The sequence below is a fragment of the Bombina bombina genome, chromosome 5, assembly GCF_027579735.1.
Source record: "Bombina bombina isolate aBomBom1 chromosome 5, aBomBom1.pri, whole genome shotgun sequence".
Taxonomy (NCBI): domain Eukaryota; kingdom Metazoa; phylum Chordata; class Amphibia; order Anura; family Bombinatoridae; genus Bombina; species Bombina bombina.
The window spans coordinates 408,647,567-408,664,067 of record NC_069503.1 but is presented as its reverse complement, the minus strand read 5'-3'; the positions used below and the strand labels follow the sequence as shown (position 1 = coordinate 408,664,067).

The window sequence follows — 16,501 nt, the reverse complement described above, 5'->3', positions numbered from 1 at the left end:
GAAACAATGGGGCTGAGATGGCTGAAAAAAAACCTAACACCTGTAAAAAAGCAGCGTTCAGCTCCTAATGCAGCCCCATTGTTTCCTATGGGGAAATAAAAGTTATGTCTACACCTAACACCCTATAACATGAACTCCGAGTCTAAACACTCCTAATATTAAACTTATTAACCCCTAATATGCCGCCCCCGACATGGTCGCCACCTACATTATATTATTAACCCCTAATCTGCCGCTCCGGACACCGCCACTACCTACATTATACTTATGAACCCCTAATCTGATGCGCCCAACATCGCCGAACCCTACATTTTATTTATTAACCCCTAATCTACACCCCCCCCGTCACCGCAACTATATTAAATTTATTAACCCCTAATCTGCCGCCGCCAACATAAATATATTAACCCCTAAACCTAAGTCTAACCCTAACACCCCCCTAACATAAATATAATTTAAATACATCATCTCTCTTGGACTTCCAGGTATCACGCTTTTTCTTATAGCATTCAGAGAGTTCAGCCCCTGTGAAGTCTGCACTATAATTTCTCTCCAAGCAGGAGAATCTTTAGTCACTAAACCCTAAGGAAGGAATGAAACCTCTTATTTGAAAGAAATAAACTTACTATTTTAAATGAGGGTCTGTAAATACGTAGGTAATCATCTGACCCAACAGGCACCCCAGTATATTGCATCTAGAGGATCCTTTTTTAAAAGAGGAGCCATATGCCCAGATGATCACCTTAGCAACAATGATTACCTTATAGAACCATATGCATGTCTTGTCAACCCACAATACATTTATTTGAAGGAAGCGGTCATTTTTAAGATGAGTGGTTTCTTTGTCAACCTGCCATGTGTTTTTTATAAAATGACTTATACCTCACAGCTCTGTTTGAAGAGAACTGTCAGTGCTACAAAGTTAAAGCGCCAACAGTTCTTGCATGTGTCCTGTTCTTTCTGCAATGACATCTCAGATCACTGTATGTTCTGCAATGGGTCTGGATACTCCAATGTATTGCTTTCCTATAGCTATGAGTTTAACCCCTGTAAAGGGTTCATGACATTATTAAAGACTGTCCCAGAGTGGAAACACTGTTGACCCTAAACATGGCCAGTGAATGGTAGTTATACATATATTCTGCACCCATGTTTAACTCCGAAAAAGTAGTACACTGTTGGCCTAGAGCAAATTTTAACTATGTGTTCACCCCTTTTGCAAATGTATTCCATGCCAACGGATTCCCAAAATAGGATCAATGCTGTGAGGTATAAGTCATTTTATAAAAAACACATGGCAGGTTGACAAAGAAACCACTCATCTTAAAAATGACCGCTTCCTTCAAATAAATGTATTGTGGGTTGACAAGACATGCATATGGTTCTATGAGGTAATCATTGTTGCTAAGGTGATCATCTGGGCATATGGCTCCTCTTTTAAAAAAGGATCCTCTAGATGCAATATACTGGGGTGCCTGTTGGGTCAGATGATTACCTACGTATTTACAGACCCTCATTTAAAATAGTAAGTTTATTTCTTTCAAATAAGGGGTTTCATTCCTTCCTTAGGGTTTAGTGACTAAAGATTCTCCTGCTTGGAGAGAAATTATAGTGCAGACTTCACAGGGGCTGAACTCTCTGAATGCTATAAGAAAAAAAGCGTGATACCTGGAAGTCCAAGAGAGATGAGATGCACCTCCAATAAAGCTTTGGTACATTTACATTTTGTGCTTTATATGTTATGTTACTTTACACTACAGATTGTGTCCTGTAGGTTTTTTTTTATTATTATTATTTTAACTTTGCTCTTTCTATTTTAATTCTAATTTCAATTCTATATACAGCAGTGATTTCAAAAAGTATGATTATGCTTTGAAGTTTCTGAGTTACTTTAACAAATTAAGATCATACTTTGAATATTTTTTTTATATATTTTACACATTACATTGCACTTTGTATTTGCTCTATTGTAAAATAAAACCAACAGCTTGTTGGTTTTGAAGGTGAAGTTTGCTCAAAATTCACAATACATTGAATTAACTGAAAGAAAAGGAATATATATGAAACTAGAGACAAAAAAACAAGTTAAATTGTAGTGACATTTTTTTATTTTAATTTGTATTTGCTGTAAACTGAGATTGTAGTCCCAGGTGCTCTCCTGTTAACTACACTCTCCCCTGTTAAATACTTTCTATGGAAGGCATCTAATCTCTGGAACATCCAGGTTCCACCCTTTTTCTTACAGAATTCAGTTAGTTCAGCCCCTATGAAGTCTGCTCTGTAATTTCATACTAAACTAAAAAATATTTGATCATCAGGCCCATATAAAGAAATGATGCTCTGGGAAACTCAAGCTGTCAGTTTTATTTTAAATAGAACAAATACAAAAGTGAAATGCAATTTGCAAAAGATACACATAAATAAACCAAGAATGATCCTAATTTGTTAATGTTACGTCAAATCATTATCAGAATGTGTAAAATCACAATCTAAATAAAATGTTGTATACAGAATATATATGCATTAACATAGAAAATAGAAAGTGCAAAGTTTAAATGTAATAAAACTTAAAAGGACAAAATCTGAAGTGTAAAGGAATATAAAATACAAAGCACAAAGTGAAAATGCAGCAAGACTCATGTCACATAGTGCTATATTGCACTGGGATGGTCTACTTTACATCTAGAAATGCATGCAACGCCCCTTAAAGAAGTAAAGCATAGAATCACATGAGGGGTCTAGCAGTGCTGGAGGATCATTTTATTTAACTTCATCTGAGCAGAGAGCTTTAGAACATCAGGCCCCGTAGTAATTCAGAGAGGATAGAGAGGTATATTTTCATATTAGTGATCCATTGCTTCACTAGGTCAGAAAGTCAGGAGATAAGGCTCTGTTAAGACCCTCACACCCTCACTTAAAACTCCTTCATGCCTAGTTTTGAAGGCATTTTACATTGTTATAATGAGCAGATGAGCCTTAGGCATGCAATCCCTCATGTGAAATCCAGCTCCTATGGCTATAGTATGAGCGCCAAATGAAGCTCCTCTTACACCCTGATCAACAATAAAATGCCTTTTCGAAACTTCCTAATTGTATGGGCATCATTATGAAATATACAGTATCTCACAAAAGCGAGTACACCCCTCGCATTTTTGTAAATATTTTATTATATCCTTTCATGTGACAACACTGAAGAAATGACACTTTGCTACAATGAAAAGTAATGAGTGTACAGCTTGTATAACAGTGTAATTTTGCTGTCCCCTCAAAATAACTCAACACACAGTCTTTAATGTCTAAACCATTGGCAACAAAAGTGAGTACACCCCTAAGTGGAAATGTCCAAATTGGGCCCAAAGTGTCAATATTTTGTGTGGCCATTATTATTTTCCAGCACTGCCTAAACCCTCTTGGGCATGGCGTTCACCAGAGCTTCCCAGGTTGCCACTGGAGTCCTCTTCCACTCCTCCACGATGACATCACGGAGCTGATGGATGTTAGAGACCTTGCAATCCCCCACCTTCCGTTTGAGGATGCCCCACAGATGCTCAATAGGGTTTAGGTCTGGAGAAATTCTTGGCCAGTCCATCACCTTTATCCTCAGCTTCTTTAGCAAGGCAGTGGTAGTCTTGAAGGTGTGTTTGGGGTCGTTATGTTGGAAAATTGCCCTTCGGCCCAGTCTCGGAAGGGAGCGGATCATACTCTGCTTCAGTATGTCACAGTACATGATGGCATTCATGGTTCCCTCAATGAACTGTAGCTCCCCAGTGCCAGCAGCACTCATGCAGTCTCAGACCATGACACTCCCACCACCATGCTTGACTGTAGGCAAGACACACTTGTCTTTGTACTCCTCACCTGGTTGCCGCAACACAGGCTTGACACCATCTGAACCAAATAAGTTCCAGTAATCCATGTCCTTAGTCTGCTTGTCTTCAGCAAACTGTTTGCAGGCTTTCTTGTGCATCATCTTTAGAAGAGGCATCCATCTGAGACAACCGCCATGCAGACCAATTTGATGCAGTGTGCGGCGTATGGTCTGAGCAATGACAGGCTGACCCCCCACCCCTTCAACCTCTGCAGCAATGCTGGGAGCACTCATAGGTCGATTTCCCAAAGACAACCTCTGTATATGAAGCTGAGCACGTGTACTCAACTTCATTGGTCGACCATGGCGAGGCCTGTTCTGAGTGGAACCTGTTCTGTGAAACCGTTTTATGGTCTTGCCCACCGTGCTGCAGCTCAGTTTCAGGGTCTTGGCAATCTTCTTGTAGCCTAGGCCTTCTTTATGTAGAACAACAATTATTTCTTTCAGATTCTCAGAGAGTTCTTTGCCATGAGGTTCCATGTTGAACTTCCAGTGACCAGTATGAGAGTGACAACACCAAATTTAACACACCTGCTCCCCATTCACACCTGAGACCTTGTAACACTAACGAGTCACATGACACAGAGGAGGGAAAATGGCTATTTGGGCCCAATTTGGACATTTTCACTTAGGGGTGTACTCACTTTTGTTGCCAACAGTTAAGACATTAATGGCTGTGTGTTGAGTTATTTTGAGGGGACAGCAAATTTACACTGTTATACAGGCTGTACACTCACAACTTTACATTGTAGCAAAGTGTCATTTTTTCAACGTTGTCCCATGAACAAAATATAATAAAATATTTACAAACATGTGAAGGGTGTACTCACTTTTGTGAGATACTGTATGATGGCATCACCATCTCAAAACTTCTCAAAATGAATACTAAGAATGATAGCAAACATGATATAATGTTATCCTCATATGAGCACATGTGGTTAAAATCAATTATACCATACATACCTAACTGTATTTGCAATATGTGGTAGCTTTAACTAATGCAAACATACTTTACCAATTTAATAGAAGGCTATTAGGCAATGATATCTGCATGTTGCAAACATACATTTTTGGATTTATTTATTATGAGGCAAATAGCCCAAACGGTTGCAGGCTCACTTATTTGAGCATGTAACTGATATGTATAAAGTGGAATTTAAACCGCTGCTTCCTTAAAGGAACATGGAACCAATCATTTTTCTTTCATGATTCAGATAAACAAAATTCCAATTTACTTCTGTTATATAATTTGCTTCATTCTGTAGGTATCCTTTGTTGAAGAAATAGCAATGCACATGGGTGAGCCAATAAAACAAGGCATCTATGTGCAGCCACTAATCAGCAGCTACTGGGCCTATTTAGATATGCTTTCAACAAAGGATATCAAGAGAATGAAGAAAATTAGCTAATAGAAGTAAATTGGAAAGTTGTTTAAAATTGCATGCTCTTTCTGAATTAAAGGGACAGTCAACACCAGAATTTTTGTTGTTTAAAAAGGATAGATAATCCCTTTATTACCCATTCCCCAGTTTTGCATAACCAACACAGTTATATTAATATACTTTTTACCTCTGTGATTACCTCTAAGCATCGTCTGACAGCCCCCTGATCACCTGGTATTTTATTATCTTTTGACATACATTTTAGCCAATTAGTGCAGTGTCTCCCACAAGCCACAGGGGCGTGATCACAATGTTATCTATATGGCTCACATGAACTAGTTCTCCCCTGTTGTGAAAAGCAAATCTAAAAGCATGTGATAATAGGCGGCCTTCAAGGGCTTAGAAATTATCATATGAGCCTTCCTAGGTTTAGCTTTCAACTAAGAATACCAAGAGAACAAAGCAAAATTGGTAATGAAAGGTTTTTTTTTTACTTAACAGTCCCTTTAAGAAAGAAAATATTTGTTTCATGTCCCTTTAACCCTTTCCACCAACATATAAAACTGGTGGATGAAAATCACCCCAGACTCATTTGAGCTCTCACACAATTGGTTGCGCTTGAGCAGGGGGGCAAGACTGCATAAATGGGGAATAAATGCACCCTACAAATGCAGACAGGTTCACAACATGTAAGCCTTGTCCATCTGCAAATTGGTAAATCTGATCATATATATATATATATATAAATATGTTCACATAAAAATCTACTTATGTTTCATTTGATAAATGTGCCTTATAATTTTCTAGCATAATTCTAATTACATGTTTTAATATTAATGCTGCTGCAGCCAACATACTTTCAATAATATTGTACTATGGATATGTTATGCCCTTTGTTCTAAATACAACAATGCAGAAAGTCATCTGCTTCACCCTTTAGGAACACAAGTTACACAACGTAACAACATGGGGGAAATGTTGTATCAGCAACACCAGAGCACTCTACTTGAGGGCGGTGCTTACCCGCTTTGTTTTCGTCCATGGGAACGGAAGGCACAATGAACGTATTACTATTAACAGACTCAGTGTGTATATCTTGTAGAGGGTACAAACTACACGGAAGCAAACACCGGCATGTGCAACCTTCCTGAGGTCGCAGCACTCCGCCCTCCCCGTATACAGACATGTGCTTCCGGAGACTCTCATGGGCTGGGCTTGAAATGATGTTCCGGGAAGTACTGTGTGAGTGTGTGTCTTGTTCACCGGGATAACCGAGTCCATTTAATTAATGTGAGATCGAGTCTGGAGTTCAGTAATCGAATCACCCCACACTCTGTGAAGCATTTAGCGAATTTATCTGATACGTAGCACATTAAAAGTGGCAGATGCTGGGGAGTCATTACAAAATAAAGTTGGTATAAGCACTATGGTTTATTTAGGTCAGTGTTGCAGCGAGGAAAATCAGAGAAATTGAATATTATTTTACGCAGGTTACGCAATTAAGGGTAAGCAGCAGCTACTCAGTATTTTAGGTTTTAAACCTCACTCTGCAAGTTAAATGTAGATGTGCAACAAGTTTACATACAGCACTGCTGCTGTATCATCTTAAAGGGACATGAAACCCGCAAAAAATATTTAATGATTCAGATAGAGAATAGAATTGTAAACCACTTTCTAATTTACTTCTATTATCGAATCTGTTTTATTCTCTTGGTATCATTTGTTGAAGGAGCAGCAATGCACTAATGGTTTCTAACTGAACAAATGGGTGAGCCAATCACAATCAGAGTGTATATATATATAAACATTTCAGCAAAGGATAACAAGAGAAGGAAGCACATTAAATAATAGAAGTAAATTGAAAAGTTGTTTGATATTGTATTCTCTATCTGAATAATGAACAAAAAAAATTGGGTTTTTATGTCCCTTTAAAGTGAAGGTCAGTTTTATGCAAATGTACTGCACCAATTTACAGATTAACATATCTGCATTCAAGTCGCTAACGTTATTTTTGAATATTGTTTTACCCTTTTGAATAAAATATAAATATATCATACCTCAGTTTTACACAGTGACTCCTCCCCTCCACCACTTCATTATTCAGCACTAGTGATGTAGCAAACGGTCCCACACGCTCACTACATCACTTAAAAGCTTGTGCACAATACCTCAAGGAAAATGCGCATGCGTATGTTCACCGCAATCGCGCATGCGTAAATATTTTACGGTCCATACCAGTGATACATAGTATTCAATGAATAAAAACATGCATTCATTGATTGCTATTCGATCGTGTTACTCGCTATATCTTTGTGAAGACTCAAAGCGCTTTTTTTTTTTTCCTGCTGCCCAACAATTGTTATGGTAAGTAAAAATATGGTTTATTTAAAAACTGACTAGCCTTTATCAATCATATATTATTAGACTAACAAAATATAAAACCGTTTTACAGGGAGTGCAGAATTATTAGGCAAATTAGTATTTTGACCACATCATCCTCTTTATGCATGTTGTCTTACTCCAAGCTGTATAGGCTAGAAAGCCTACTACCAATTAAGCATATTAGGTGATGTGCATCTCTGTAATGAGAAGGGGTGTGGTCTAATGACATCAACACCCTATATCAGGTGTGCATAATTATTAGGCAACTTCCTTTCCTTTGGCAAAATGGGTCAAAAGAAGGACTTGACAGGCTCAGAAAAGTCAAAAATAGTGAGATATCTTGCAGAGGGATGCAGCACTCTTAAAATTGCAAAGCTTCTGGGGGGCGTGTCCAAACTGCGATCCGGAGTGGTCGCACTTCTCTAGAGCTCCGGCTGAAATGCTTTAAAACCGCTGATTAAAGGCATAATTTTACAGCCACCTCACCTATTTCAGCTCATTGAACAACACCTAGCTCCTTTCAGAGCTCATTATCAACTTTGGGGCTGTATTTGTGATACCGGAACTCAGACTTGGACAATAGGGGCCTGGAGCAGCGGCTCATTACAGGCGGCGCTTCCCCCTCGGAGTACTCCGAGGTCTTAGGCCCTAACTGAGAGATCAAAACCGGGGCGCAATACTACCTAAACCAGCAAACTATGCTAATATCTCACGCGCTCAAAGCTGAGAGAATGGAGGAAGAGAACAAGCTATCGGGGCTGGATGGGTTCTTTGAAAGGATCGATAACCTAATGCAGGCTCTGATGGAAAGGGCGCCATATGATCACCTGACAAGACTACTCGAGACGGGCAAGACACTTTACCCAGCATTAAATAAAGCTCTTTCCCCACCGTTCTCTGATTATGGCACCGCCATTAACAGTGAGACTAAACAACAAGAGGAGCAGTGTGAAATAACACCTCATCAACAGACCTACAACCGGCAACGAGAGGACTGTGGTCCGGACTTGCCGCCACAACTAACTACATCACAACATGAAGCTGTACATAATGCAAGGTCGCACATCTTCCACAAGCCGCACGCAACTGCTGAGAAACGACTCGACTCTGGAGATTTGACAAGAAAGAAAGGGCTGACTAGGATGCAGACAGAGTTGGAGAGTACTCGGGACCAACCGCCCAACAGCACTACACTGTCATGGGGAAGACTCCACAAATATGCAATTCAGATTTTATCTGACAGGGATTCCACAGACATTTCAGAATTAATAATCCCTCAACAATCGTGCAAGACTCAATTAGAGGGGACTCTCCTCAACCCACATGGCACTGGACATACTCCTGAGAAGGGAGTGGGTTAAGCTGCAAATACCCTTCCCGGTCAACACGCACTTTCATATTACAAATGCTCAGGCATGAAGGGTAAACCTGTTATATAAGTTTTAAGTGAGACTGCTTCTCAATTTTAATTAGTGTCTGTTCTAACGTTTTTTATTGTTGCATTTTTTCTATTTGTTTATTTTTTTTTTCTTTTCTCTTGTCTCTTTTCTGAGGTTAGAGGTGTTATAAAACATACTGGAAAACGAACATAATGATATACTTTAAGATAACCTTTTGAATTGCTATAGTGATAGGAAGCAAATAGGTTTTGTTATAAGAAATATTAATATCCTATCACACTGATCGCACTTTCTGTGTAGCACATCTGGACAATTAATAACAGGCTAATAATGTCTAATATTTAAGGATCTATCAACCAGCTTGATTAAGTGATCAAGGCTCCTCACCACACTATAATTTGAGAAACTGAACTGGAACACCACCTTCAGTATACTTTATATGCACTAGATGTTTTTTGCTGGGTTCTATTGTGATACCGTGCACGTTATATGTAATCGCAATTGTTTTGATGTCCGTATTGAGGGTTTGAGGGGGGCCCCAGTGGGGACGTATAATTCATCCATGATCATACATATTTGTTTGAGCCGGAGGTTAGTGGGGGCCTCTGGCAGAACAACTTCAATGCTCACAAATTGGAGATTACCATCTCCCATTCCCTGTTTTAGCAGTATGCAAACGCTACACAACGCACGCCTTTCCTCATTGGCTTACGGCCGGAGCCATGAAGAGGGTACAGTCAAAAACCTGCATTGGGCATAACACACTCTAAAATAAATTATAACTTTCATTTGCAGTAAGACAATACTGTCCTTAGCGGGTGAAACATTGCAGGAACACTGCACATATTTAGAGCTATAATTAATATGTGCGCGAACAACACACAGCAGCTATCAGTGTAAAAGTGTGGAGCTATAAAAGAGGCACTGGTGGCCTTATAACGCCAAAAAGATTAGTGCGTGATTGAGGCTACGGAGCAGGTATCACATCCCAACAATTATAACTAAATCTAACAGCATAATGCAACACCATTATAACCATTATATCCCTGATATGAGCCATTACAAGCCGCACTGGCCCATAATATAACATAGAAATGCATCTTTAATGCGTAGGACCATATTACAATTCTTGCAGAATATAGAATTTACACTCTCTACTTATAGCACAAAAACAGCATCAAACCCTTCTTTTCAGGCACCTCATCCAATTTTAGCTAGCTGATCAATTTAATTGAGTTTTTGCTATCACCACAACCACTAAACAGTACGTTGCCTAATGACGTCAATCATTTGACTATATATCCAGTTAGAGGTTTTTTTTTTTTTTTGTTTTTTTTTTATTTTCCCTTATCTTTATGAACCTATTATGTTTTTAAATATCATCAAGTATTATATTCTTTTATTTACATAGTTTTTGGTTAAATCCCCTGAATAAATGTTTCATTTACAAATTAGTGGTCCAAAAGTGACCGCACAGCTTCTGAAGGGGGGGTTTCAACAGAGAATCATCTATTGCGATGGTTCTTGGCGTGCAAACAGTCTATGTGACGAGTATTAGTAAGTATAAACAGTACGTGATGGTTATATACCTTATGTACCGGATGACATTAACTAGGCTGTTAGAATAGAATTGTACATCTAGCACATCACGAAATGTATTTGAATAACTGTATCACCGCAAATGTTACATAATAACTTAACATTGTTTGGCAATGTACCTGTTCATATGTTTGCCTTTTTTCCTTTGTTATACCATTTCGATAATAAAGCTTATTTTGAAAACTAAAATTGCAAAGCTTCTGAAGCGTGATCATCGAACAATCAAGCGTTTCATTCAAAATAGTCAACAGGGTCGCAAGAAGCGTGCGGAAAAACCAAGGCGCAAAATAACTGCCCATGAACTGAGAAAAGTCAAGCGTGCAGCTGCCAAGATGCCACTTGCCACCAGTTTGGCCATATTTCAGAGCTGCAACATCACTGGAGTGCCCAAAAGCACAAGGTGTGCAATACTCAGAGACATGGCCAAGGTAAGAAAGGCTGAAAAACGACCACCACTGAACAAAACACACAAGCTGAAACGTCAAGACTGGGCCAAGAAATATCTCAAGACTGATTTTTCTAAGGTTTTATGGACTGATGAAATGAGAGTGAGTCTTGATGGGCCAGATGGATGGGCCCGTGGCTGGATTGGTAAAGGGCAGAGAGCTCCAGTCCGACTCAGACGCCAGCAAGGTGGAGGTGGAGTACTGGTTTGGGCTGGTATCATCAAAGATGAGCTTGTGGGGCCTTTTCGGGTTGAGGATGGAGTCAAGCTCAACTCCCAGTCCTACTGCCAGTTTCTGGAAGACACCTTCTTCAAGCAGTGGTACAGGAAGAAGTCTGCATCCTTCAAGAAAAACATGATTTTCATGCAGGACAATGCTCCATCACACGCGTCCAAGTACTCCACAGCATGGCTGGCAAGAAAGGGTATAAAAGAAGAAAATCTAATGACATGGCCTCCTTGTTCACCTGATCTGAACCCCATTGAGAACCTGTGGTCCATCATCAAATGTGAGATTTACAAGGAGGGAAAACAGTACACCTCTCTGAACAGTGTCTGGGAGGCTGTGGTTGCTGCTGCACGCAATGTTGATGGTGAACAGATCAAAACACTGACAGAATCCATGGATGGCAGGCTTTTGAGTGTCCTTGCAAAGAAAGGTGGCTATATTGGTCACTGATTTGTTTTTGTTTTGTTTTTGAATGTCAGAAATGTATATTTGTGAATGTTGAGATGTTATATTAGTTTCACTGGTAAAAATAAATAATTGAAATGGGTATATATTTGTTTTTTGTTAAGTTGCCTAATAATTATGCACAGTAATAGTCACCTGCACACACAGATATCCCCCTAAAATAGCTATAACTAAAAACAAACTAAAAACTACTTCCAAAACTATTCAGCTTTGATATTAATGAGTTTTTTGGGTTCATTGAGAACATGGTTGTTGTTCAATAATAAAATTAATCCTCAAAAATACAACTTGCCTAATAATTCTGCACTCCCTGTATATCGTTGAATCAGAGTTTGGGGGCATAATTATAATCAGGGGCTGAATAAGAACTTGGGGACATAATCTGAATGATTAGGATAAAAGCTAAAATGTTGAAGGGTGTTTTTATTACTATGGATATGAGCATATGGACATGAGCAGAATGATTATGCTGGGGCTGAAAAATAAAAACGATAAGTGGAAAAAAGTAAAACTTTTTGGATGGAAGCAGATATATGTCACATATTGCTATTGATAACTTTTTCATATCGTTATTATGCACAATTATATTAATCTGTACACAAGCTATGAATAATTCAATTGTGCATAATAATGATATGAAAATGTTATCAATAGCAATATGTCCCGTATCCCTGCTTCCATCCCAAAAGGTTTACATTTTGGCATTAACATGATTTTACACTAAAAATAAAATTATGTTGTTTATAATATTGATGTTTTAGTAATATAACATCACATTTCATTATTGTTTACGATATTGGCTATGTACCAAATATGTAATAGATTATTTTAGAATACATAAGTAGTGTTTCTATAATAAAGTGTATTATACATATATAAGCTGATCGTCAACAAAAAAAAAGTTTTGTTAATTATACAATGTTTTATATAACATCTTTTTGCTAAAGTGAGATTTAGAAATTTCTTCCGTGCCATAATACTTACCCGTAAATACAATTACAGCGGACAACATCTTTAGATTGCTTTCTTCTAGCGCGATCGATCGTAGTCACCGAATCAATGTATCCAAAAAACAATGAAGCCGGATACGCATGCGCGTCTCATGCACGAGCATGATGTTGATGACGCTAGCCTGTCTTTAACGCATGCGCAGAAGTGACTAATGCTGTGGGGAAAAGGGCTGAACGCCCCGGGGGGGACGACAGGGATTGGCTATTACAGCGTGAAACTATGTCAATCATTATCGGCAAGATGGCGGGTGGACAATAGAAGTACAACGGGGGAGATTTAAAAGGTGAAATATAAAATTTACTGACAAGTTTTAGGAAAATTCATGAATGAACATCAAGGTTATTTGAAAGTAACTAGAACGCAGTAAGCGACTAAGCCAGACTTGACCTTCACTTTAAGGTATTTTCTAAAGTAAGACATTTTGAAAATGCAATCTTGATTAGAGTTATCAGAGCTACAATAAATCACGATTTTTCATATTAAATGACCCTTTAAAAATGTATTTTCACACTATTGTGATTTGAGAATTGTATGTCATGTGCTTCATTGCAAACAGGTACGTTAGCTTTCAAATATGTATGACTTAAAAGGGACACTGAACCCAAATGTTTTCTTTCGTGATTCAGATAGAGCATGCAATTGTAAGCAACTTTCTAGTTTACTCCTATTATCAACTTTTTCTTCTTCATTCTCTTGGTATCTTTATTTGAAAATCAAGAATGTAAGTTTAGAAGCTGGCCCATTTTTAGTGAACAACCTGGGTTGTTCTTGCTGATTGGTGGATAAATTCACCCACCAATAAACAAGTGCTGTCCAGTGGACTGAACCAAATATTAGCTGGCTCCTTAGCTTAGATTTTATTATACTTTATTTATGAAGCGCCAACATATTCCGCAGCGGTGTCCATGGATACAGTTCATTTAAATAAAACAATAATATAAAACTTGTAAGAGACAGGACAAAATTTACAAACACATACAGGAGGAATTGAGGGCCCTATTCCCGTTGGAACTTACAATCTAGAAGGGTAGGAGGTTGAGAAATAGGAGGTAAGGACTGCAAGATTGAGAAACATGTTAATGCAGAGTTAGAGGAGGGAAATGTTGCTAGGTAAAAGGAATATTATTGAGTTGGATGGTAGGTTTCCCTGAACAGAAAAGTCTTCAGAGAGTATTTAAAGGAAGAAAGATTAGGGCAAAGCCTGACAGTATGAGGGAGAGTGTTCCAGAGGGTAGGTGCTGCACAACAAAAGTCCTGCAGTCTAGCATGAGAGGAGGTGATAGTCGCGGATGCAAGGAGCAGGTCATTGTTGAATCTTAGTTGGTGGGCTGGAGTGTACTTGTTGATTAAAGAGGATAGGTAGAGCGGAGCGGCGTTGGCAAGCGCTTTGTATGCAAGGGTGTGAATTTTGAATTTAATTCTGCTGTGAATGGGAAGCCAATGAAGGGACTCACAGAGAGGTGCAGCAGATACAGAGTGACGGGAAAGGTGGATCAGCCTGGCAGAGGCATTTAGATTGGAATGAAGGGGGGAGAGGCGGAAAGAGGAAGGCCAGTAAGTAGGTTATTGCAGTAGTCAAGTCAGGAAATAACAAGGGAGTGGATTATTTGCTTTGGTTTTAGCGCACAGAAAAGGTTGAATCTTGTAAATATTGCATAGATGGTTGAGGCAGAATCTAGAAAGCAATTGGATATGGGGGACAAGGGATCAAAGGATACATTTGAGTCAAGTGTAACTCCAAGGCAGCGGACTTGGGACGATGGGGAAATGGTGATGCCGTCAACAGGGATAGAGAAGTCACAAGTCGGCGTAGAGCATGAGGGTGGGATAAGAAGGAGCTCAGTCTTGGACATGTTAATCTTTAGGTGGTGAGAGGCCATCCAGGAAGAAATACCAGATAAGCAGTGAATTGTGAGAGATTGAAGGAGGATGTGAGTGAAAGAAGCTTAGAGGCAGCAGGGGCAGACGGGTTGTCAATGGGAATGTTGAATTAGGGTTGGTATATTTGTAGAGAGAAAGTAAGAAAGCCAGGCAGCAAAGTTGTCAAGGAATTGGGAAGTAGGTCCAGGAGGGCGATAGATGACATTTTGAGGGAGAGGGGGGAGAACAGGCGAATACAGTGGACTTCAAAGGAGGAGAAGGAGAGAGATGGGATTGGAGGTAGGTACTTATAAGTGCAGGAGGGGGAGAGCATAGATGCCTTAATTTTAAAATAAAGATAGCAAGAGAACAAAGAAAAAATAATAATAGGAGTAAATTAGAAAGTTGCTTAAAATTGCATGCTCTATCTGAATCATGAAAGAAATAATTTGGGTTAAAAAACGAAATAAATGCTACATAGAATCCATTTGAAGAAATGATTAGTCTGAGAATAACATGTAGATTTATTTTTTTGAGTTTCTTTTGCTGTTTAAATATTGACAAAATAAGTTTTAATGTCTATAAAACAATGGGAACTGCCATGTAGGTTACCTTCTCTGCTGTGGCCAAATATGGACACATATATATATATATATATATATATATATATATATATATATATATATATATATATATATATATATATATATATATATATATATATAAAGTCTCTAGAGTGTTCAGGCTACTTTTAACCACCAATCAGCATGCGCTACCCAAGTGCTGAGCCAAAAATGGATGGATTCTAAGCTTACATTCCTGTTTTTTTTTTTTCAAATAAAGATACCAAGAAGACAAAAAAAATATATAATAGGCGAAAAATAGAAAGTTGCTTAAAATTGCGGCTCTATCTGAATCATGAATGAAAAAAATTGTGTTTCATATCCCTTTAAGGAACTAAATAAAATGTGAGGCAAAATGCATTTTTTAAAGAAATAGCAACACGAAAACAAGGGGTCATTAAGTAGAAGGGTAGTTGGTTCAGGTGTAATTTGTGGAAGCACTATTTCACAGAAAGGATAGTTTATTCCTTAGGTGGTTAAGACTTTAAAATTGCCTTAGACAAGCATAAGACTATCCAAAAAACTAATTAAGCTTACACTTTCTAGGAATTATGGGCAGACTTAGGTCTGTATTTCCTGTGTCAAAAGCCTATGTTTCTATTGAGTTTAGGTCAGGTGGGTATGGAAGCCAGGTCATCTGATTCTTCTTCTTTGTCAAATAGCTCTTACACAGCCTGGTGGTGTGGTTTGGGTGATTGCAGAATGTGGTACCAATGCTAGTTAAGTGGACCGTCACTCCAATACCAACGCTGCTGAATGCTGCGGTGAGCTGGTTTTACGTGCTTGTGCACAATTTCCCCATAGACATCAATTGATGTCTATGTGGAAATAAAAAGTTACGTTTAAACCTAACGCCCTGACATAAACCCCAAGTCTAAATACCCCTAATCTGCTGCCCCTGACATCGCCGCCACCTACATAGTTATTAACCCCTAATCTGCTGCCCCTGACATTGCCGCCACCTACATAATGTTATTAACCCCTAATCTGCCGCCCCCGACATCGCCGCCACCTACATAAAACTATTAACCCTTAAACCTCTGGCCTCCCACATCACTACCACTAAATAAATCCATTAACCCCTAAGCCTAGCACTAACGCTAACGTAACCCTAACACCCCCTAACTTTAACATAATTAAAATATAGCTAAATTAAAGTTACAATTATTAACTAAATACTTACCTGTAAAAATAAAACCTAATCTAGCTACAATATTACTAATAGTTATATTGTAGC

General features: G+C 38.6%; 1 protein-coding gene across 1 annotated transcript in view; it reads right to left on the bottom strand.

Moving 5' to 3' along the window:
• The window catches only part of CMC1 (C-X9-C motif containing 1), a 175,857-nt gene extending 169,418 nt beyond the window's left edge, over nucleotides 1–6,439 (bottom strand). The window contains exon 1 of the mRNA XM_053714245.1: nucleotides 6,274–6,439. Coding sequence (XP_053570220.1) covers nucleotides 6,274–6,436 — 163 coding nt within the window. The 5' untranslated portion in view covers nucleotides 6,437–6,439. The remainder of the gene's footprint in view (nucleotides 1–6,273) is intronic.
• Nucleotides 6,440–16,501: the final 10,062 nt, after the last annotated feature.